At 36.7% G+C, this 25,895-nt stretch overlaps 2 protein-coding genes across 7 annotated transcripts in view; one reads left to right on the top strand and one right to left on the bottom strand.

The window, feature by feature from the left end:
* The window catches only part of LRRTM3 (leucine rich repeat transmembrane neuronal 3), a 164,477-nt gene extending 157,702 nt beyond the window's left edge, over window positions 1-6,775 (bottom strand). Inside the window, exons 1-2 of one of the 2 annotated variants that reach the window (XM_086679818.1) lie at window positions 6,200-6,775; window positions 4,313-5,844 (exon numbers count right to left, since the gene is read on the bottom strand). In XM_086679818.1, coding sequence (XP_086535944.1) covers window positions 4,313-5,844; window positions 6,200-6,203 — 1,536 coding nt within the window. In that variant the 5' untranslated portion in view covers window positions 6,204-6,775. Of the gene's footprint in view, window positions 1-1,983; window positions 5,845-6,199 lie in introns of those variants that run through there. The other variant, XM_086679819.1, reaches the window with a different exon arrangement.
* CTNNA3 (catenin alpha 3) overlaps window positions 1-25,895 on the top strand; it is a 1,810,934-nt gene that overhangs the window by 783,947 nt on the left and 1,001,092 nt on the right. The window lies entirely within an intron of this gene.

Genomic DNA, 25,895 nt, shown 5'->3' with positions numbered 1-25,895 from the left:
GGTGAACTCACTTTCACCTATATATTATTTTTTTCTTAGTTTTCAAGAGTCATTTAATACAAGCTATTTAACTTCCATCAGTTCTGTTTCTCTTACAATGTTTGTCATTCACATTTACTCCTATAGTTCATGTTCATGGTTTCTTCTAACCTTGTCTGATTTTTAACATAGGCAGGTATGAAAGTTCAAGTACAGAAAAACTCTGTGGGTTTGCTACAGATCCAGGTACCAATGAGAACTCAGGGAAAAGGGAATGGAAGAAACAACACAGTTTCTGAGTTTTTTATTTCTCATGGCTCAATTCTCATTTGCCATATCTGGAACTCATTTTTTCTTAGGCTTCATGGCTGGATGCTTGTTTCTGATGCTGGTCTAATCCACATGTTAAATAAACTATTTAAGTTCTTTTCTTGGTAAATGTCAAGGGAAGAGAGGATATTTCATGCACCTACAACATCGTAATATCCCTTGCCAAATTTACGAATCTGAGTCTGCATTATCCTTCCTCAGAAGGAGAGCATAATTTCATTATCCATGAATCATCACCTCTTAGACTGTAACATCATTGTCAGAGAGCCTAATAGAACCAGTGTTCAGCTGGCTGAGAAGGGGGAGGGTTGGGGAGAGCACTGGGGCAAAGCACAGGTCACTGGCATGATCAAGAAACTGGAGAGTTCTAGAGCTGAAGGGGAGGCCTCCCTCACCTGTTTGCTCAGATATTCCTATGGACTAGTAAATAACTGATGCTGATTCTTTCAATATTAATATGGAAATTTGTCTTTCTGAATCTAAATTACATTATATTTCAGTATCCTGCCTATGGAAAATATTAACCCATTTAATGAAAATTTCAGAATATCTGGGCAATGCCAATGAGTATAAATACTTTAAAGAATTTCTTATCTATTCTTAGGACATTCCTACTTGCTCTTCATCTATGGACACATTTCTAGCCCTCAGTACCAGTTCTTGTGGCCTCTAGGCTAATTACTAAGTAAGTCAATATGCAAAATATAACTTAAAAAATTACACTATATTTACCAGAGAGATGAATTAAATAAAATCCGAATCTGATTCACAGATCAAAAAATATATGTTTTAAATCATGTTTACGTAAGGATTCAGGATTAGAAACACTGAATAGGTGTATGAATAACTGTGGTTAGTCCAACTGGCCACTGGAGGTCACTCCTGCTCCACAGAAATACAGTTTATTGCCTGTATACTTAGAGAGTTGACTCACCAAATCAAGTAAAAAATGGTTTAAATTTTTTGAAAAAATGTAATGTCAACAGTCTTGGAAAATATAAACTCATTTAAAAGGAATATATATTGCATAAGTATTGCTTAGAAGACTGTGGCACTGGGACTATTAAAGCCGTGCTGCAGTAGCACTGTGTACTGGGGCTCATAAAAATGGGGGGAATAACATGCAGTTCAGTGACTAAACTGCATTTCTTTTCTCTCTGGTAAAGCATTCAAAGTATTGACTGAATCCATTCTGCATTGACGCATCTGTGTTGTGTAGTTCAATAGGTCAGGCTGTTTATTTAACTGTTGTCACCTCTGAGGGAAGTCAGATACTTCATGTAAATTTGGAATAGAAAATGGAATACCAATTATATTTCTCTAATATACAATGAGTTTGAAATACTGAATGAAAATAGACTTACAGTATGTAGTCCAGAAAGTGCCATGCAGTCAGGGTGAGAACAGCAACTTTTGAGCAGGAGAGCATTGACCAAGTTGACTTTGTTAAATTCATGGTGGTGAACTAGTTATTGTCTAGCCTATAAGAGTTATATATTTGTGATCAGAAGATCCTGAGAACTAGGGTAGCTTCATTCCCAAAGTTTGGGGGTGGTGGTGGTTCTTTTTAAGAAATATTTCATATCCTGAATCAAATAACATTTAAAATCTAAGGGATTTTATTTTGGTTCTATTATTGAATTTATAAATAAATTTAGGCGTTAAAAAATGACCAGCCTTTAAAACGTTGGTCATTTATTTAATCTAACACATGAAGTGGCTTTGAATTTTAGAAACACTTTCAATACAACAAACATATTTTATATATACCAGTAGGATCACAGCAGTGAGATCTGCAAGAATTCAGAAAGATAAGTACAAATATACCTTGCCTGAATTTATTTGGTATCTGTGACAAATGAGGCAAAAGGTCAAGTCAAAGAATAGAAATGGGCTTTTTCACTTTAACACTGCATTTAATTAATACAATCATCTTTAGTACAGATAAAAATGAGGCTGATCAAAGAAATTTTCTTTTTGAAATGGAATATGTATTTACTGACATTATATGAAAAATGCAAAATTACAACTTCAGTGAAAAACATCACAGTAGGCTCAGTCATCCAGTTCATAGTACTGTAAGGAAGTATCTGCATTATTAATCAATTGGGAATCTGTGACTATTTACCATTAATAAGTATACATTCAACAATTATCCTGGGTAAATATATTGTAGCTATGATGCTTTTCTGAACTGGCATCTCTTTTAAGATTTAATCAAAATCATAGTACTTTGAGAAATCCACTTTAAATGTCCCCTTTCCTTTATTGCTTATAAAAGTATGATTTTTTATAATCTGGCTTCCTTGCAATTATATTTCATGGTGACTTGCCTAGGTTTTTCCTCTCAGCATATGAAAAGACTTCAAACTATATAAAAAAGCTGGTTAAAAAATAGCCATCCACTTTTTCTTTTTTGCTGCAGTGATTTTGTTTTGAAAGAACAGGGACGTGGTTAAAGATATGGGGCTTGGCAAGCCAAATTAAATGAAACGGACTCAATGTTGCAATTCCTGATTTTTGCTCCTGTAATAGGATTGTTCATTTTGGAGGTTGAAAGAGGATACAATACAGACCAAAAACATTTTTCTAAAATCTTAATGAACTGTGGTCAAAGTTACTTAAATACAGAAGGCATGATATTTGTGCTGCAGTCAATAAACTTTCACCTACGACATAAAAACATGCATGCAGTTTGCAGATTGCCAGCAGGGTCCGTACAGATTCATACTGATGGATGAGTTCACAATATAGATGAACATAGGGACACTGTAATGTCAACAATAGAAAAGCAAAAGACAACTGCCATAGGGTTGGTATTTTTTCCTCTAAGATTTTATACCTTTATTAAGGCGTTATCAAAATCATTCTTTTCAGTGAAGCTGTTGGTGGAAGGCATGTCTTGGAATGTGTTCTCTCTTATGCCTCTGAATGAAGTGTCAGTCATTAGGGGACTAGTGTGTGCAGGACACATAATGGAACACAACAGGACTGTCTTACAAATCCCAGACAGAAGAACAGACAGAGCTAAAGATTCCACTCACTACATTAGAGTCCTTGAAAGAACTGGAAAGAAATTCTGGTAAGCTCCCAGCCACAAGCAAATAGCAAGCTGCCCTCCCATTTGCAAGCCTCATCTCTGAAAACTCCCTAAGGTGAGGAACAGTGGAGAAATCTGCCTCCTCAAATTTGCTTCTTGGTTATTTAATTAAAAAAATTTCTTTTTAAATTTAGGCTAATTAAAGGCTAGGAGAAATTGACAGTGAAAACTCTGATTCGATTTTACAAGAATGGATTTCAGAGATAAGGCTTCAAGTCTAAAACTTTGTATTTTTTACCATCTCCTCACATTTTTCAGTTGTCTATTTGCAGCATTTTAACCCTTCAACACTTTTCCCTAGGCTTGTTTTACTGTAATTCAAACACCTCTGGAAACTGCCCGTGGCGCTTCTTTAACCCAGCACCATCATTTGATAGTTTCCTTCAATTTTCTTTTTAAGCCAGACAGTGTTTTTAGGCTCTGTTTCTAAATGTTCCTGTAGTCAAGCATTCTCCTGGAATCAGTTCAAGCTTCAAGTACCTGGGATCATTCACTTTTTCCTTGATTCACCAGTGAACTACAAACCTTCTAGAACTGTAGATTTGGTCCCACCCCAAGGCAAACAGCAGAGGTGGGGGACTACTTATGAAAGAAGTTTTATCTTAAAACAAGTGAGATATTAATGCAATCAATCAAGAGTCTTATACAATAGGCATTCTATTAAACCAGAGTTTGAGCTTTGCATTGATTGTGGTATTTAAATTTCAGTGGGTTGATTTTGTACCAGAGGAAAATGACCAGTATTATGAATGTACTAAAATGGACCAGGAAGGACCTTGCCAGCAAAGCAGGAGGGAGAGGGAAGGGGAGGGGGCACCACGTTCCCTTTATAGTCACCAGAGTTCAATAAAGCACCACTTATTTCCCAGCTTTTAAGAGCGCTTTTATCACAATGGTTCATACCTCACACTCCCTGGAGCCTGATTTGTTATAGGTGCAGGGTCCCGTCCCATTCAGCAGCATCTCGCTGGTCTCCGTGTTGGTGGGTTTGTAATCTACATAAAATTCCTGGGTGCTGGGAGTCATTTGCTTTAGGGACTGTCTTTTCTTTTTCCTGTGCCTTCGCATGAGGGAGCGCTGCTGCAGCTGCTTCATGCTCGCAGGGTACCGCTTCCATGACACGTAGATAACGAGCAGGATGACGAGCACGGACAGGAAAAGGGCCACGCTCCCTGCGATGATTTTATGGAAAGAGATGTGCTCAGTGTCAGCATCAGTCTCTGGGCCAGGCTCCGTGGCTCCCACCGTGGGGGGCAGAGGGGGTTTGCTCTCGTGCTTCGGCCTGGGGAGTTTAGGCTTAAATGTCGGCTTTGGGAGAGCCCTGGCCAGATCAAACCTCTCCGTGGTACTTTTGCCACAGATGCTGTAGTTCTTCACTGCATCGATCACGTTTACTCCTTGCAGCTCTTTGGGACTGGCACAGATAATTGTATTCTCCCTCAGACCTTTAAAACTTTTCAGCCAATTTACCAGAGAACAAATATTTCTGCTGCATTCCCATATATTCCCGGCAAGACTGATGTCATTGAGAGATATCCAAGAATCCAAAATCTCTTGACCAATAAATGTGAGCTTATTGGAATCCAGGTTGAGGCGCTGCAGATTTGGGACACACTGGAAAACACTAGGTCCACTAAAAGCTTCAATCTCATTGCCTGACAAATCAAGCCTTTGTAACGAGCTCCAGGTCCAGGACATGGTCTGTCCTATGACACTGATTTTATTCCACTGCAAGTAAAGGTTCTGAAGGCTCACCAACCTTGGAAAAAGGGCCAGGTTGAGCTTAGAAAATTGATTGTGCTCCAGGTGAAGTTCTTTGAGTCTGATCATGCCAGCAAAGACATTCCTGGCTAAACTTCGGATCCGGTTATATCCCAGGTCCAAAAGTTCCAGATTGCGGCAGTCTTGGAATATTCGCACAGGGATGGTTCTCAGGGAGTTAGACCGTAAATGTAAACTCAGCAGCTTCCGCAAGCCCCGAAACTGTTCAGATCCCAGAGAATGCAGCTGATTATAGGACAGATCCAAGTTCCTTAAATTTGTTACAGGTCTGAAGGTATTGTTGAGAAAATAGGAGATTCTGTTGGAACTCAGAATCAACTCTTTGAGTCTGCGTATTCCATTAAAAGCATTCTCATCAATATTGCTGATATGGTTATGGTCAAGGTACAGCCAGGTGAGCTGGTTGAGCCCTTTAAATTGATTATACTTAAGTTTTTGAAGGCTGTTATAGCGAAGGGACAAACCTAAGCAACCAGCAGATATACTTGAGGGTATCTCCTGTAATTTCTGAGATTCACAATATACCATTTTGCCTTCACACCTACAGCCCTTAGGGCATCCTCGTTCGGCAGAAGAAAGCATTGTCAGTAAGACAGTGGGGGCTATAACCAGTGCTACAGCTGATCCGCTCAGTAGCCTAATTACATTGAAACCTGGAAATAAAAACAACTTAGAAAAGTTATCCCCCCAAAAAGGAATTCATTTATTTTTAATCAAGCAAAAATAGGCATGTATTTTCTTTTTTAAAAATTTAAATCTAAATAACAACATTTAATATCAAATATCACCTCCATGAAATGTAAACAGAATTGTTTTAAGGGTTTTTTTTTTTTAGTAGTTAAGCAAGGAAACGTGTCCACTAAGCAATTGAATTTATAGTCTTAAGGACAGAAAGGTAATCTCTAAAATAATTAAGGCAGAATTACAACACAGACTAAAGGGTTTTGTTTTTGTTTTTGTTTTCGTTTTTTTTTTTAAGAAGGAAAGAAGAAAAATGACAAAACATACCCATCCTTTGTATTGTTCAAAGGTCGTCCTTAGGTCTTTTGCTTTGGCTTAAGGGGCCACTTGCATGACAGCCCCTGTCAGCTGCACTGTAGTGAGTCAGGGCTCGCTGACACCCAGGAAGAAAAATTGGACCCCTTGGGAGATGGACCGATTTTGGAACATTATTCTTTGCCAGCCACGCAGAACACTCCAAGAACAAATAAATTCCAATACCGCATTTGTAGCAAAACATCAAAATCTTCCTAGGTAATAGGATCTTCGTGGATATTACGTTTTTGCATCTTTACAGTTTTTTTTGGGGGGGGGTTGTTAAAAAAAAAAAAAACAAAAACTGGCTTCTACAATTTCTTCTTATCGGAAAGCATGATGTATTCCTCCCGGCAACGTGGGGCTACCTGAGCTGCCACATCTGTATTCCATAGCCCAGCATTCTGGTGGTGAGCACCCACTTCAGCCACAGAGCTGCGTTGGAGCCCAGGAGGCAGGAGAGCCCCGTACTGCACACACGCTCAGCTCACTTCTGCAGACTGTCATTCTGAAAGCTGCTCGGACTGTTGCTTTGGTTTCAGTGAATGCAGTCTTATGTAAAGCTGCCCCCAGTGGTGAAGAACATTATGGGCATGTGCAGAAATGCCTCTCTTTTATCTTGCAAATGAGCAGGCTCTCTGCTGGAAAATGAATGATTCTTTTGGGTGGCTCAATGGGAACTGAATGGTCACCGTAATCAATAACTAGCAACATTTTCTGTAATTTCCGAGTCTTGTTTTACAATTTGGCAATGTCTTTATTGTCTGCGTCCCCTTAATCGCTAATCATGTACTGCCTAGAGTTTTTCTGGAGCTTGACATTAAGTTCACAGACCGAATGTCAATTTTTCTTCACCTCAACATAGGCTTTGAGCTGAAATTTATAAAGTGAGTTATTGAGCTTTTCACAGAGAAGCATTAACTGCCTGCCCATTTGACCCAACTTGGAGTCACAGTGATTGTATTATGCAAGGTGTCTCAGGATGCTAGAACACATTTTGGAATAGAGGGGATAACTAATGACATATAAATTAATGTGTCCAATAGCCTTTCTGGTTTTCCTACAAAAGAAATAATTGGTTTAATGACTTATGGCTGAATTTGATGTTTTGGTTGCTATCATTTGTAATTAGAAGAGAAACTCTTTTTAGTGCAAGTAGAAGAATCAAGAGATCATTTGGTTCAGTTTACTGATGCTGCTATTTGTTGTCCATTTATTAGATGCTGCTAATAATATTTATCGAACACTTCCTAAGTTGTTGTAAATGAGCTATCTTGTATCTCTAAACAATATTATGATGTAGGTCCCATTATAACCTTCATTTTAAAGATGAGGAAACTGAGACTTGGAGAAGGAACTTGCTGAAATTCATAATGTTAGTAAGTGGCAGAGCTGAGATTCAAAACCGCACCTCTCTCAGACTAGAACCTCTAACCACTAGATGATCATGCTTCAACAACAATGTTATCTTCATCTTAAAATGAGTCAGATGAAAATTAGGCTGATGAGGACACTGGGGCAAGGAAGCTGCGATAAAACATAATAAAATAAAATAAAATAATAAAATTCTTGATTCCTAGTTTTGTATAAACTTCTTTGGTATGATTCTTTGAAGAAGTATTAAAAAAACTAATGAGAAGCAGTTTAGTCTAGTGATTAAGAGTATGGATTTTTGCACCTAGGATCAAATCTTGGCCACGATAGGTTACTTATCTTCTGTATGCCTCATTTTCTCTTCTATAAAATAAGTATGATAACAAAAAAACATTCCATAGAAGGTTAGAGAATTGTCAACTTAATATCTGTAAAGTACTTAGAATAGTGTGTGGACATGATAAACCTGTGTTAGCTGTTATTGGAATATCAACTTTATTTGCTGTCATTGCATATTGTTTAGTACTGAATATTGACTATACTATCATTAACTCACAAAAAGCCTGTTCAATGAAAATATTTATATTGTTCACAATGGATTTCTAGGATTCATTCAGTCTTACCTTCTTTTAACAAGAGAACTTTCTAAATGTCCATCATTTCAACTTTATCTTTAAAATGAATCTTTTGGTTCTATGGATCATAACTAGATCATAATTAATGTTTGATTCTTTTCTTCCCTAAAGCAGAATATAGTAACGTCTGTCACATAGAGAAAATCATTTTGTATGAACATAAATAGTATACCTGAAAAAGTTTGCTTTGTTAGTCTTTGTTAGGGGAATTGGCTGTGGAAAACCTCAGAGAGCTTTCAGATTCTCTCACAATGAGAAATTTCACATTCTCCAAGAATGTTAGTCATGACAATCAAAGGGGTCCCACAGAAATAGTCCAATGAAATCACCAATTCCTCAGATAGTATGCTATGAAAAGGGCAGTGGTTCCCCCCCCCCCAAATTATCATGGTATCATTGCATATAAAGCCCCCAGAGAGCTTGTTAAAAAGATAAATTTCTCAGTCTTCCCCCCCAAGATTCTGATTCATGGGATGGAAGAGGCTGCACTTATCAACATTGATGGACAAGTAAGTTTAAGAAATGCACTGTAAGGGAGTGATTAAAAATAATAAATGTTCCCCTAGTAGGAAGAGAGGGTATAAAAGTTTATGACATTGTGATGCAAGTTCAATGAGGATGAAGGTTGTGTTTTGTCTACTTCAGTTTCTCTAATACCTGGAACAGTACTTGACACATAATAGACATTCTGTTATTAAATAAATACATTTTTATGGGGGTCACAATTACATTTGATATAAGACAAACTGGGTGTGTAATGCTAATCTTGGGTACATGGGATTGATTTCTGCAGTTCCTGAGTCAAATATACTGGATACAATTTTGGAGAAAGTGTTCTTAAAGAATGTATGTAAAAAAGGCAAGAAACTAGAAAGTGGAAATATTTAGTTGGTCAGCAAGTGATCTTCACTTTTTGTGTAGATGTCTCATTTTCATGGTTAAATTACAAGTGGCATAAGAACAATAAATATATCTTTGAATATTCCCTTTGACATGTTACAACTTTTATCATCTCACATCCCAAATGGGGCTTGACAACTTGTATCTATTAAAACATACCGAAGGAAATCATATCTATAAACCCCCCCTCTCATATCTTCATTGCTTGGGAGCCTCTGATTTTTCTCCTTACTTTCCTTGCTTGTCTATGGAAAGTAGCCTTTGAGATGTCTGTTTTGCCTAACAGCTACAGAGAGCTTCTCTACGATGGCTGGAGGTAGAGGCTGCTTCTTTTTCCCTCATTCCCTGGTGACAGGAACACAGAGGAGCCCACTGAGAATGTAATTCTCTCACTTTGTTTTTCCTTGGAGAAATCTTGAATTATCTATGATGAATAACATTTTTTGCTGTGTTCCATACCTTAGTTTTCAGCCATTTTTCTGATACCTTGGCTTCTGATCTTATCTTGCTCCATAGTTCTGACTTCACATTCACCCCTTTAATGTCATAATTGATATTTCCTCTTTAATATTGATCATTGGTTTCTTTCTCAGTAGTAATCAGGTGCCTTTCTTGGACTGGGTCTGACTCCAAGTACTCTGGGTGGCCCCTACATTGCCACTAGCCCCTAAGCTGGCATCACCACCAGGTCTGTCTTGATTCAATGTAATCAGGAGCATGGAGGAAGACCATTCATGGGGTGTGGAAAAATCCCAAAATAAAATAATACAATTCAAAGGAGACTAATACTTGAAGCTGCCGAAATTAGCCCAAAAACATAGAGTGGTCTTTCAAAAGAAATAGAAGACAACTTTATGTTCTAAAATATTGTAGTAATATGCTATTGCATTAAGTTTACCCTCCTTTTACTCGTTGACTATAACAAGATGATTAGTTCTGATTTGCCTTTCAACAGAATCAAATTTATACTACATTATATGTTTAAACCACATGCAGAAACAAACCATAAACTACCTGACAAGTTAAATATTCCCAAATGAATCTAGAACCTTAATGATTTACACAATTATAAAGCATAGTCATTCACCTAAAGACTTTTCAAAACTGTATTTATAGTACTTCAAGTAACTGCACATATTTTGTTTAAATTGGGTAAATAAATTCAATCTCAGTGTATAGTGTCCAATTTCAGTACAATATGAAACTGAATTGCCAAAAAAATTAGAAAATCAGGGTTTAAAGGGAATGTAGTGATATATTAACAATGGGTTGGTCTTAGAGATTTCATGCATTAAACAAATACATAGTTTGGGTACTCACTATGTACTAGATGCTGGTCCAGACACTTAGAATACATCAGTGTACAAAACAAAGATATAAGCATTTATTCTAAAGGGATGACATGAACAAAAACATAAATAACATATTATTAGGTAACAGGTACTATAGAAAAAAGAAAAGTGAGATTAGGGACGATTGGGAGTATAGAGGGTGAGGTAAATTGTAAAGTTTTTATTTAAACCCTGTTCGTTAACACACAGTGTAATGTTAATTTCAGGTATAGAATTTAGTGATTCAACACTTACATACAATAGCTGGTGCTCATCACAAGTACATTCCTTAATCCCCATCACCTAATTTAACCCACCACCCCCACCCCACCTACCTTCCCTCTGGTAACCATCAGTTTGTTCTCTATGGTTAAAAGTCCGTTTCTTGTAATGTTAAATTGGGATGGTTAGGGCCACTAAGAAAAAGTGGCTTTTTGAGCAAACCCTTGAAGGAGATGAGGTTGTTGACCTTAAATGTATATGGGGGGGTGGCTTGTCTAAAGGCCCTCCGGTGGGTGCAGATCATATGTTCAATGAATAGCAAACAGCCCAATCGGTCTAGAATGGAGAGAGTAAGGTAGAGGAATTGGAGATGAAGTCAGAGAGGTACTAGGTCCTGGGTCATAGAGGGCTTCATATGCTATTGAAAAAACTTTGACTTTATTTTGGAGAAAACTGGGAACCAACTCAAGATTTTGTGCAGAGTAAAGCTATGATCAAGTTACCCATTGAAAGGATCACTCACACTGCTGTTATGGGAATAAACTCTAAAAGGACAATAATAAAAGCAGGGAGGTCAGTAAGGAGGCCATTGTACCAATCTAGGAGAGAGATGATGGTGGCTTCGACCAGTGTGGAAACAGTGAAAATGATGAGAATTGGCTAATTACTGGATATATGCTTAGGTAAAATTTACAGGAGTTTTCTAATGGATTAGAAGTGGAGATAAAGAGAGAGATTAAAGATAATTCCTATTTTATGAGCTGAGCAACTAGAGGGATGGTGAAGCCATCAGCTGCGTCTGTGGGTCAGCTTTTGGGAATAGGATCAACAATTCTGCAAAATAATTTATAAATAAACTGTGGAAACACTAAAAAAAAGAGTCAATGCATTTGAATTAACTTAAAATTTGGCTCTCACTTTTCTTCAATTTTGTGAGGCTTTAATTTTCGAAAACGTCATCTTCATATTAGGCCTCAAAGGACCATAATGTATTTTAAAATATTCTATAAAATGATTAGCAAAATTAGCCACTAAACAATAGCAACATGGATTTCTATTCAGATGGCCTAGGCAAAGGCAATGTCTTTGCATATGGCCTTGGAAGGCAACAGAAGCAAAAGCTTTGATGAAAACTGAAAATTACGTAAAGACCAAATACAGGGACATTTGGACTAAGTATACTGGAAAATAAATTCAGTGAATCCAAAATGTCTTTCTAAAATAATTTAGAGAATGACATATACTTTTTATTGCATGTGTCAGTTGACATTTGGAATTTGGAACTGATTCTGGGCAAACTTCTCAGGGTTTCAGTTTGCTTATCTGCAAAATGGGACTCAAAACCTGTGTTGTAAATCTTGAAGACTTTTATTTAGGATCCATTTCCATAATTTATGTGTAAATACTTTGTAGACTATAAAGTGGTATAAAATGTTTCTGGAATCAGAGTACCTTTGTGAAAATTGATTTTCTTTGATTCTGTCTAGGTTCTTTGGTCATCAGCATATACTGCAACAAACATGTATCAAGGGGCACTAACATGGTCAAGAATGGAGTCAGAATTTGCCAATTAAAAAAATTCTTCAGTATTCCCTTTCTACTACAATTTTTTTTTTTTAAATTTTTTTTTTCAACGTTTATTTATTTTTGGGACAGAGAGAGACAGAGCATGAACGGGGGAGGGGCAGAGAGAGAGGGAGACGCAGAATCGGAAACAGGCTCCAGGCTCTGAGCCATCAGCCCAGAGCCCGACGCGGGGCTCGAACTCACGGACCGCGAGATCGTGACCTGGCTGAAGTCGGACGCTTAACCGACTGCGCCACCCAGGCGCCCCTCTACTACAATTTTAATACCACAACCATTTATTATACTGCATACATTGTTGTCATTCAGTGTTCTAAGTCATGAAATGATTTCACCAATAAATGCATGTAATTGAGATATTGTAAAGAGATTAATGTTTTTGACTCAGTTACCTTATCATAGAGTTGTCAGAATGCTAACAGAGAGTTCCCTACAGCTATGAATATGATTTTATTTCTAGTTGTTAGAATACACATATGCATTTGTACATTTGTAATTATATCCTGATCTTTCATAAAAGCATTAACATGTCTCTGAAATATCCTTAGTTCCATCTGCTTGCTTCAAGGGCTCTATTAAAAACCCTGTTTGGCCACATATGGTTATGAGTGAACATCTCTGGCTTAGATAAATGGATAAAGAAAGTTCCAGGTCTGACCGTTAAAATGGTCTTTCAGTGTCTTTCTCAAATGAAGCAATTCAAATGAATGAGACCTTATAAGGTTATCTAACACATCTCCTTCTCCCTCCCCTGAAGGCACATTTATGTTGTAGCACCAGTCTGTATTTTGAGGTTTCATTGCATCACTTCTTTCAGAGGTAGCCCGAGGCTAAATTTGGGGGATAGGAAAAAATAACAGACTCTTAAAGTATAACACTTAGTGGTAGGCTTCTGAAGACTGAAAAGACTATTCAACCTTGAGGAAACAATTGTTTTTATTTTTTAAGTTGAATTTAAAAACATACACAAAAGTAAACAGTATAATAAACATCAACTTCAACAATTATCAATATTTTGCTATTTTTTTTATCTTTCCCATCCCTCTTCCGACATACACACACCATTTTCCCCCCTAGAGTATCTTAAAAGCAAATCTCAGAAATCATGTCACTTTACCCGTATATATTATAGTATGCAATTCTAACCAATAGAGACTTTTAATTTAACCATCTAGCATTATTACACCTAACAAACTAACAATAAGTTCATAAAGTTGGCTTGTAGTCAAGAATTAAGCAAAGCACAGATACTGCATTTGGTTTTCATGTTTCTGAAATGTCTTTAATTTTATGATGTCATTGATATGTTGGGAGATACCGGGTCATTTGGACTTTACCTTGGTCCATGCTTTGTATTTGGTTGATTGCTCTCCCTTGTGTTATTTCATTTGCAATGAGTGAGTTTTAATGACATACATGTTGAGCAAGAGTCCCATTTATTAATTGAAGCAGGAAGCAGGATATCCAGCCCCATAGGACATCTATTTACTTTTGGTAGCAAATCTGAGACTTGCCAAACTTTTGTGTGAAATGAGACTTAGAGCTCAGAAAAAAAAAAAAAAATGTGTTTCTATCTTGTGGTATTTATAGAACCAGGGAATTCATAATTGGTTAAATGGCAAGTTTGGGAGTGAGAAATAATATTAAGGTACCATGACTCTATGTTGGTTTAATGTTCATATTTACCAGTATTTCTGTTCTCCACTTTCCACACACTTGCCTTTTTGCCTGTAGTCAGCAAAAGCAATTATTTGATGCTCCTTGATAAGCAAATTTGTTAATTTTGTATTGATGCTGAGGTGTTCTTCTAAGAAAATATCAAAAAATTCAATAGAATAGCAATCAAAGTCACTTATAGTCATTTATATTGAGAGAAATCAGTTTTCTAGCTTTTCATTTAGAAAAAATTCCATGAAGGAACATGGCAAGCACCAGAGCCACAATGTAAAATTTATAGTCCTGTATATACATTCCCAGATTTCTTATACTTTCTCATAGTAAAATAAAGAAACTTTAGAGTAGCTATAAATGTCTCTTAACCAAATGTGCACCTTAATATTTGATGTTCTATTTCCCATGTATGGCTGTGCTTTGAATATAAAGGCAATATTGTTTAAATGGTATCACAGTAAACATTTTGCGATATTTGCTTCATATATATTCCAACAAAACAAGAAGTTTTAAAGAAAAAAATTTCTGTTCTGGTCCATTCAGTTTACTTCAACAGAATACCGTAGATTGGGTGGCTTTTTAACAAACAGAAACATTTCTTACAGTTCTGGAGTCTGGGAAATGCAAGATCAAGAAGCCAGTAGATGCTGTGGCTGTTGAGGGCCTGCTCCCTGGTTCATAGAGACGTCGTCTTTTCTCTGTAACTTCACACGACATAGGGGCAAGGGGTCTCTCAGGGGCCTCTCTTACAAGGGTAGGAATCCCTTCATGAGGGCTCTCCTCTTATGACCTAATCACTCCAAAATGCCCCACCTCCAAATACCATCACACTGGGGATTAGGTTTCAACATATGAATGTGGAGGGGCAGGGGGACACAAACATTCCGTCTACAGCATGTTCTATTGTATTTTTAAAGGATTGTAAAGAGTAGTTTTAACCAGGTACACTAGTGTATTTTAAAATCTGCCTTCCTGACAAATATATCAGCATTAAGAATTAAATTCCCCAACCACCAGACAGTGAAAGATAATAGAAATCTTGATTTGGATTAAAAACCATAATTTTCCATTGGTTAAATTTATTTTTGTTTCTGAAACAGCAAGTCTGATATTTTAAATTTTACCCTGCAGACCTAAAAGATATTAAACTTCTGAGAGAAGAGAAACTCTGCATAGGTTTGCAAGGTAGTGGCAGAGAATAGGAGCTATGGGTCCTTATATTACACTAAAATGTATCCGTCTATTTGGGGACTCTCTTAAAGGGCCAGAGAAACCTTCTTTGTATTGCTAATGATTAATCCTGATTGAAAAATAGTTCCCTTAAGAGTGCAGGGGGAATGCTTAGGAATCTCCCGTGGCTAACAGCAGAGCCCCCAAGTGGCAAAATTGTGACTCAGACAGAAATTGACTTAGTCCCTGGAAGCAAATGCCACGGACCCTTAATAGAAATAAAGTATCTTTATCTGGTCCTGAGTTGAGAGTTTATTTTTTTACTCAATGAATATTTATCAAGTTCGTCCACTGTTTTTTGTGCTGAGGATACAACAGTGAATAAGTCAAACTGCCTACCATCAGAGGACTTGCATTCTAGTTGATGAGATAGTAAAAAATAAACATCATAGGCACACAATGTCAACTAGAGATGAGTGCTATGAAGACATAACAGGATAAAGGCTAGTGACAGTTTGATAGAATAGTCAGAAAATCTCTAAATCCCTTTCTGAGGGCTTCGCATTTGAGAGCAAGTAGGAGGTAACTCATGTGACCTTCTGTTCCCTGAGATGTAGTCTCTCTTTGGGATTTTCACTGATCAGCACCAACATCTTTACAGCGGCTTCAGGCTGACACTGCTCCCCCATAGACACTGTAGGCATGTTCTCTTTTTGGAACACGTAGCACAGATGAACGTTTAAACAAAATTTGAAGTAATTAAAAAAAATAAGAAATTTAGGAGATAACACAAAAAGAACAAACAGAAACATAACTCATAAAATGAATCTTACATAGAGTTGGCTTTCTTAGATCTGGTTTTCTTTTCTTTCTTTCTTTCTTTCTTTCTTTCTTTCTTTCTTTCTTTCTTTCTTTCTTTCCGTCTTTTATGTTTGTTTATTTTTGAGAGAGGGAGAAAGAGACAGAGTGTAAGCGAGGGAGGGGCAGAGAGAGAGGGAGACATAGAATCTGAAGCAGGCTCCAAGCTCTGAGCTGTCAGCAGAGATGGGTTTATGGTATTAGCTTTCTCAATGTAGTTTAAATTAATAAAAAAAAAAAATTAAGGTTTATTCAGTTTTCAGAGAGAGACCGAGCACGACACGGGAGGGGCAGAGGGAGAGGGAGACACAGAATCCGAAGCAGGTTCCAGGCTCTGAGCTGTCAGCACAGAGCACGATGCAGGGCTCAAACTCATAAACCATGAGATCATGACCTAAGCCGAAGTCAGGCGCTTAACCAACTGAGCCACCCAGGTGCCCCTGTACTTGAAACTTAACGTAACTGAAAAATGAAAAAATATTAAGGAATCATTGAGAACTGAATTTTATGTATATAGTCTGAAAAGCAAATAAGAGACAAGACTTGTATTGAAAACATCCATATTTGCTTCTCCTTCTCAGCTTCTTCACCAATTGGTCTTTTCAGAGTCAGTGACTTTATTTTAGCTGTTATGTTTTTTCTCATAATATTTCTGAATGTTGATATTTTCATTTCTTGCTATTTTAACTGAAGATTAATATCATGTTCTCTCTCACTTTCCTACTTCTTATGTTAATACAGTATTAAATAGTATCTAAGATGACTATGTAAGCAAAGATGTTACTGATTAAGTGGTGTATTAGGTTATGTCTGCATTCTCGTTCAACCTTTTGGTTTTCTTGCAGTTAGGAATTGTTCCTATTTTCTCTCTCCCCCCGTTGTTCTCTCTCCTATCTCTTAAATTTGCTTAGTTTTTTTCTGTACCTAGTGCTAGTTCTTTTACCCAGTATTTTAAAAGATTCATCAAGTGCTTAATGTTTCCAAACACTCAATTCAGATAATCCCTTCCCTTTGCAGCATTCTGTTTTTCTAGTATCTAATAGTAGTTGTATCTAATAATGCCTGCTAACCTAGTCTTCCCTTTCTGCATCCTCCCCTTTCCTGGATCCCATATATTCATTTTCTTAGTTTACCACTCATTTTGTTGAAACATGCACTCTAGTATATTTCTAAGAAAATGTGCATGTGAATTGGTGCAGCCGCTCTGGAAAGCAGTGTGGAGGTTCCTCAGAAAATTAAAAATAGACCTACCCTATGACCCAGCAATAGCACTGCTAGGAATTTATCCAAGGGACACAGGAGTACTGATGCATAGGGGCACTTGTACCCCAATGTTCATAGCAGCACTCTCAACAATAGCCAAATTATGGAAAGAGCCTAAATGTCCATCAACTGATGAATGGATAAAGAAATTGTGGTTTATATACACAATGGAATACTACGTGGCAATGAGAAAAAATGAAATATGGCCTTTTGTAGCAACGTGGATGGAACTGGAGAGTGTGATGCTAAGTGAAATAAGCCATACAGAGAAAGACAGATACCATATGGTTTCACTCTTATGTGGATCCTGAGAAACTTAACAGGAACCCATGGGGGAGGGGAAGGAAAAAAAAAAAAAAAAAGAGGTTAGAGTGGGAGAGAGCCAAAGCATAAGAGACTGTTGAGAACTGAGAACAAACTAAGGGTTGATGGGGGGTGGGAGGGAGGAGAGGGTGGGTGATGGGTATTGAGGAGGGCACCTTTTGGGATGAGCACTGGGTGTTGTATGGAAACCAATTTGACAATAAATTTCATATATAAATAAAATTAAAAAAAAAAAGAAAATGTGCATGTGATATAAAAACTCCATGTCTCATTTTTTTGATTTATCTTAACTGATTAATAAATTGGCTGTATATAAAATTCAAAATTGGAAATCATTTTCCCTCAGAATATTCTAGCCATTGCTCTGTTGTCTTCTCACACTCACTCTTGTTGAGAACCAGGTGCTATTCTAATTGCCACTTCTTTGTGTATAATCTTTGGAAGCTTATGTGATACTTCATTTTCCGTGGTATTTGGAAATTATAAAGGATGTACTTTGATTTGGGCCTTTTGTCATTCATTGTGCTGAGTATTCAATGGACAGCTTTGTGTCCTTTGGTTCTGTAAAAATTTGTTTATGTCTTTTATTTTAATTACCTCTCCCCATTTTCTCTGTCATCTCTCTCTCTCTCTTTTACTGAAAAGATTTTAGATTCCTGGATTGATCCGTTCTTATTGTTGTTTTCTATTTTCCCATCTTTTTATCATTTAAAAAAAATTTTTTTTAATGTTTATTTATTTGTGAGACAGAGAGAGACAGGGCATGAGTGAGGGAGGGGCAGAGAGAGAGGGAGACACAGAATCAGAAGCAGGCTCCAGGCTCTGAGCTGTCAGCACAGAGCCTGAGGCGGGGCTCAAACTCACAAACCATGAGATCATGATCTGAGCTGAAGTTGGTTGCTCATCTGACTGAGCTACCCAGGCACCCCCCATCTCTTTATCTTTTTGTCTTACTTTCAGGTGATTTCCTCAGCTTTATGTTATAATATTTATCTATCTATCTATCTATCTATCTATCTATCTATCTATCTACTTATCATCTATCATCTGTCTATCTCTCAATCTATCATCTATCTTCCTATCATCTATCTATATATCTATGTATCTATCTCTATCATCTATTTATTAAAAAATTAGATCAGATATCAGCAAACTATTGCACAACCAAATCCAGCAATGATGCTCTTAGGTCAACTGGTGCAAATAAAGTTAAACATTTGTAACTAAAGGAAACATTTATGCTCATTCATTTATATATTTTCTATGGATGCTTTCATCCATCAATGGCAGAGTTTAGGGACTAAATTCTGTATTTGCTATATGTCTCTTTACAGAAAAAGCTTGCTGATCCTCTACCTCCCTCAACTTAGGTGATCATATTTGTTATCTCTAGGACCTCTTTTTGGTTCTCTTTTTCTCCCTCTTCATTGCATACTGTTTTATTTTTACAAATGTGACATCTTATTTCACTCGAGGATATTATATAGGGTGTTTTGGTACTATATTTTTTCTACAATGTCACTGTTTACTCTGAGGTATTTAGTTAGTTTGTTTTGGCCTATTTCATGTTGGAAGCTTTATTCAAATGTTAAGTTTCTTGTGTGCTTATTCAGATTAATGAGTGAAGCACTAAAAGCTGAGAGAGGGTTCCTTGCATATGAGCAAGGTTTTGGCTGCAGACTTTGTGGGAGCAAATTAAAAAGTGAACTTGCCTTTTCACTAAGGAATCTCTACATGCATGAATATAGACATTTCTCCCCCCAAGCCCCCAACCTCCTTTACTGGAGTTGAAGGCTACTGGTATTCTGGGGACAAAGCAGGAGAAGGGTGGTGAGGTCCCCAAGTTCATTATGTGCATTCTCATTTAATTTTCTTTTCATTTCCAAGCTTCAGTGATTTGTCTCATGTACTTGGGTCTAGCTTCTCATGTTTGAATTTACAAAAAATAAACTTTTCTTCTTCTCGACTGGAAGAAAAGAGTATGTCTTAGTCAACCCAGGCTGACTATATAGCAAATATCATAGACTGGGTGGCTTATACAACAGAAACTTATTCTCACAGTTTTGGAGGCTGAAGTCTAAGATCAAGGTGCCAGCATGTTTGGGCTCTTGGTGAGGTTACTCTTCGTGGTTTGCAGATGGACATATTCTTTCTGTATCCTCACATGGTAGAGAAAGAGATCTCTCTTGTGTCTCTTCTAATATGGGCACTAATCCCATTCATGAAAGCTCCACCTTCATGACCTAATTACCTCCAGAAGACCCCGCCTCGAAATGCCATTCATTTGGGTATTAGGGCTTCAACATATGAATTTGTGGTGGGAGGCAGGGGGACACAAACATTCAGTCCATAGCAGATAGTCTCTTGGTTTCTTGGGTTGAAGATGTGGATCTGGCACTTCCCATGAATACTTTAAACCAGTATCCATATTTTTAGTCACCCCATCTTCTGGAGGCTCTCAAGACTGTTGCACAATATAGGGTCTTCCTTCAGTAAGCACTTAGGTGAAGCTTTCTTGACTCTACTTATTTGTAATATTGTCTATGTTTTCCAAAACCTTGTAGACATTGTTCATTCATTCTTATCTCTTCTTTACTTTCATTTGTATTCATTTGTCATTACATGGGTTTTAAGGGGGAAGAGGCAATAAAAGTGTGCAATCTGTTGTGTTTCAGGATGAATTTCGCATGACAGATTATAGACATGGCAGTGATGACAGGAGTGTGGGAACATTTCCTCAAAAGAATGAGTTTATAATTTTATAATGAAACAAAGAGAATTTTATGTATATGCTTTCTTAAGAAACCAACTATACTCTGAACTGAAATATGGATTTGTTTTTCCACTTTTTTATATCAAGATTTTGGTTTTAATTATTATCATTTCAGAATGAATTTTCAAACCAAAACATATATATATATATATATTTGGCTCTTTTCAAATTTATGTTTACAACTTAATAGTAAAAAATTAGAAAAACTTTAACTTGATGTATATGTACATGGTGTGTGGGGGGGTGTTGTGTGTATGTGTGTGTATGTATACATGTGTTTATATTGCTAAAAAAATACAATATTTCAAATAGGCAACTATTTATTTATGATCCAAGTTTGTATCTTCTGATAGATAAATGTGTGCTTGTATTTAAAAAAATAGGAATAGGTATCTCATAGTCATATAAATTATTTCTTCTATTCATTGGCTATATTCAAGACCAGACTTTTGCTTAAAGGAAACAGTCTACATTAATTCTTAAAACTTTTTTTTTAAATGTTTATTTATTTTTGACAGAGAGAGACAGAGCATGAGTGGGGGAGAGGCAGAGAGAGAGGGAGACACAGAATCCAAAGCAGGCTCCAGGCTCTGAGCTGTCAGCACAGAGCCTGACGTGGGGCTCAAACTCACAGGCTATGAGATCATGACCTGAGCTGAAGTCAGACCCTCAACCAACTGAGCCACCCAGGCGCCCCTACATTAGTTCTATGTCTTTTTTCTCTTTATGGAATTAGTTAAAATCATGCGGACATTTGATTTGGTATATGTAACTTTCAATCTTGGTAATTTCCTTCTGAAGTACTCTAAGTTACTCTCTGGAGAAACCAAAATAAGTAAACATGTCATCGCATGTTTAGGCATTAGTCCAAATTCTTAAGCTTTATAGGTTTTCTGTGGATACTTCTAAAAGGCTTGAGAGGTTTCATATAATTTCAAGTAGCTTACAAGCTTTTGCAAGTTAAACTTGGAAAATATTATTGTAATACCAAGTAATAGTGATATAAAGGCTTAGAGAATCATAAATCATAAATTGGAAAGGATTTTGAGATTATTTTGTCCAAACCACACTTTACATATCAGAAAACTAAAACCCGGAGAGATGGAATAACTGGCTCTATTCACGTATGACATCGGTACAGGAACTTTGCATGCAACCTAGATCCTTTGACATTAGTGTATTTTTTATAATGGTCTTGTTTCTTGAATCCAAACCAAAGTCTTTAAATCATGTGAAAAATAATAGCAAACATTAACAAATAGATTTTTACCTAGCCTCAGATAGATTTATCCAGACAACTAAAATGTAAAATCATTTTTGTTAGATAGAAATGAAATATGTTTTAAACTACTCTTTACGTTTATTTGCTTTCCATTATAAAAGCAATACATATGTATTATAAAACATAGTAACCATGCTGTCACCATCCAAGGGCAACCCCTACTAGTATTTTGGCAACTATACAGATATTTTTGTTACCTTGAATTTAATGCATCACATTCCTTGAGTGGGCTAAACAATTATTTTAAATACCTTTCATTGTTGGAAATTTAATTTATGGAACAATCTTTATTGAGGTTGAATCATTCAGGCTCACCTTCCTTTAAGCACTGAAACGCAAATTATTATCTCTGAAAAGGAGATAAGTAACTAGTATTCTAATATGCATGGTCTCTTTCCTATATGGCTAACAAAATAAAAATGTTATCCTATGGCAAGGGATAAATAGAAAGTTATCCCATGCCAAGGGATAAGGTAAAAAGAAAAGAAGTTTTGTTGTTGTTGTTGTTGTTGTTGTTGTTGTTTTGAGATTTGATAAGTCTTCAGTGTAATTACATGAAGGTCAATCCAGAATTGTCTGACTTCATCCCTAAAACACTACCACTGATTTGGTTATGTTATCGTTCTGCTTAAATCCTTTGACTAGCTCACCATCACCTCCGGTGAAATAGCAGATTCATCCTCATGACACACAAGGTTCTTCTGATTTGATTCATTTGGTTGTTAGATAAAATAAAATAATCAGCTATCAAGAAGAGCAAGAACCTTATTGGAAGGGAAGTAGCTTCATTTCAGTGCCTTGCACTTTGCTATTTTCCATCTGTGTCACCTTTCTTGTGTTTGCCTCTGTTCTGCCTCCAAGCTCTGGCTTATTTGTAGTGTTTGAGTCCTATGGAGTTGGCTTGCCATGTTGTCTTCAAAGCGTACATGCTACTTCGTGACTCTTTCAGCTTCCCTCCAAATCAGTTTATTCTTACAATCTTTTCAATTTAAAATTTTAGAGAAGACAAAGTTGATCCTTTTGTGCCAGGCCACCTCATAGGTTGCTATCTGGTTTATGAGTTGGTTGTTCTCGAATAACGTGGTCACTCGAGTCTAATCAGATGTGACACAGAGTTGAGGGTCATCATGAAGTTGGCAGGGTCATATTGTATAAGACAACTTGGCAGGTGCTCTAGGTGGGGCCAATTGTAGTTATGAAAGACAGTGAATATAACCTGATTCAAAGATCCTTTGCCATTTGGTCCAAATCTACACTTTGTCATTACTTCTAATATGCTACACAACCTGTGATCCAGTCACACCAAAGGATTTATTATACTCTGAACAAGCCATGTTTTAATCATGCCTTAAGTCACTGTTTATGCTATTCTCTCTTATAAGAATAGCCTTTCTCCATTATCTATCAGGTATAATTGTCTATAAAATATACCTGAAATGTTATATTCTCCATAAAACCTTCTCTAGGAATTTTGGTAACTTCCTCATTAGCAATTTTGGGTTATATACTATAAGCATATGACATATAAATACATTGTATTATAATCGTTTATATGCAAGTTTTCCAACAGAATATCCTTTAAATTTAGGGATGGTGAAATCTCATTCATTTCTAAATATTCTAGTAAATATTTAGATAACACATACTCAATGTGTGTTTCTTGGAGGGAAGAAATCAAGATGATTCAAGGGGAGATACTTCTATAATAAGGAAGAGTCCCTGGAAAGAGTACCTGTAGCTGATTCACAAGTCTGTGTCACCTAAGATATGCTCAAGTATTAAGGGGGATGTATGTACTAAGTATGATGAACTCTCAAAATTTGGGTCAAAGAACCAGAATACTGTTGTTTTTTTTTTTTTTTTTTTTTTTTTTTTTTTTACCATTTGCCATCTCTGTTTGACTAAGAAGTGTTGCAGATGGATTTTTATTGCTCCTTCATTCCCTTCCAACCTGAGAAAGAAATTTTCCTCTGAGGGCACTTTCGTTTGTATCTGAAGGCAGTGACCTTGTATTCTCAGAAAAACAACTCTGTATTTGGGGTTGTTTGTCAACACATGCAGGGGCATTTTGGGGACAAACTCTTTTATTTGGGGCTGTTTACTCTTGTTTCTTACCAATAGTATTATTTCAGGGGGCTTTTTGCCTCAACTGAGCTTTCATTAAGGACCTTACTGGAATATCTGTGGCTTTTTAAAAAAGCTTGATGACAATGTCAAGAAGCCTGGCTTTAGAAACCGGCTCGAAAAAGCCTGACCTAAGGGATTGTTTGTAATCTGGCTGTTGTCTGTGTACTTTGTGCCAGTTCCCATTCTAGGTGTTGGAGGTAGAATTTAAGAGAAAAGAAAAGACACATTTCTATACTCATAGTGTTTATAATCCAGAACAGCATACAGATAAATGACTTGTTATAACGTGGGTAGTGAGTGCTATCATGAGAAAAGCACAAGATGCTATGTGACTTCATAGAAATGGCACCTATCCAAATTCAACTTTCAGAGAGAAGAACTGAGTTAAGTCCCAGTAAAGAAAAATTGCAGTGTTAAAAGTGAATGATTACGGAAAACGAATGACTAATACATTTAGCTAGAGCAGTATTGAGCATAATTTCTGATTCGTTTTGTAAATTGTCAGTTTATTCTCAGTAGAATGGATGTGGATAAGCTATGGAACTTAACCTAACTAGAATTCAGCTTGGCCAGCCCCTCTGAGTGAACATCTGTAACACTGGTCAGTGAAAAACCAGGTAAGAATTATTGGTCAGGATTTTCAAAAATCCATTTCAGGGCATCTTTGGAATTCTGCACTACCCTTTCCTCCTAAACATACGTTAAAACAGATGAGGTGCAATGGTGACAGCTTGGATAAGATTCTTGTCCACGAATACCATAACTTGACTGAGACAAATGTGGACCTGTTGTCAGAAATAATTGTATCTGGCAGCTTGTATGCTGCAAAAAAACTGGCATGAAGTCACATTGTCACTGCAGAGGCTTGAGGTCGAAGCAAAAGCACTTAAAACCATTGTGAGATGCAGTATACGGAAGGGAAAAGTTTTTATGTCATAATGCAAAATCAATATGGAATCCTGATCCAACTTTTTTTGGTCTTTCCCCTGGGAAAATTTGGTGTCTTAGGCAGTTTATGCCAAGCAGCCTGCCATGTGACGTGCACTAACTTCCTTTAGACTTTTCAATATCACAATCAATTTGAGGCCATCAGATAGAGCTTCTAGCCAAGGCTTTCAAGCAGACAATTCCCAGATGTGTTATGTGTAGTGAAGCCAAGATAATGTCTTCTGGAATAGTAATGTAACTTCTCTACAAGATGCATCCCTTATGGAAAACAAACCAAAACAAAACAAAACAAAACAAAACAAAACAAAACAAAACTCATGTTGATGTTTTGAAATTGGCCTTAAAATTTTTAGTCGGTTTTCTCTGATAACCTTCTCCATGTCTACTTTATGACAAAGAATAGTTTGGGTTCTTATTAATTTAATTGTATTACTTAATCAGCCTGAAAATAACAATTAAGGAAGGCTTCTCTTTTCTTTTTTTTTCTTTTTTAATTTTTAGAGTGAGAGAGAGAGAGAGCATGAGCAGGGGTGAGGGCATTGGGACAGAGAGAGAATCTTAAGCAGGCTCCACACAGTGCAAATCCTATGTGAGGCTCGATCCCACAACCCTGGAATTACGACCTGAGCCAAAATCAAGAATCAGACACTCAGCCTACTGAACCAGCCAGGTGCCCCAAGGTGTCCTTCTCTTAACTAATCTTCCAGTGGTAGTGGCATGCATATTTTGGTATGTGTTGGGGATAGATATTCTCAACTATTAGATATTGATGATGTTCTCTGAAATATAATTGATGACAGAATGAGTTGAAAATTTAAATCATGGTGCCAATTCACCAGATATATTAACCTCACACTTCCTATGTGGTATTGAGTACCTAATGTACCTAATGAGGTATTGAGAGTTCCAAGCTGGGCAGGAACATAATACAGGTAATCTCTTGAAATTTGAATTTCAGGAAACAAGTGAAAAGGTATCATGTTTTTCAATTCAGTCCACAGCAACTATTTTTTTAAAGAGATGAGAAAAATTATCATTTATTTGTATACTATGGATTGTCCACCTTAAATATCTAAGAAATTATACTAGATTTGCTTGAAAATCAGATATTAGAACATTAGATGTTAGACTTAAAAGTTATTAGGGGCAGAAAAAGAATAATCAGGAAAGTTAAAAAGTTACATACACAAAAGCAATTGCTTCCTAT

The sequence above is a fragment of the Puma concolor genome, chromosome D2 (genome assembly GCF_028749965.1).
Source record: "Puma concolor isolate L17-30 chromosome D2, mPumCon1.1.hap2, whole genome shotgun sequence".
NCBI lineage: Eukaryota > Metazoa > Chordata > Mammalia > Carnivora > Felidae > Puma > Puma concolor.
This window is presented reverse-complemented; position numbering and strand designations above follow the sequence as displayed.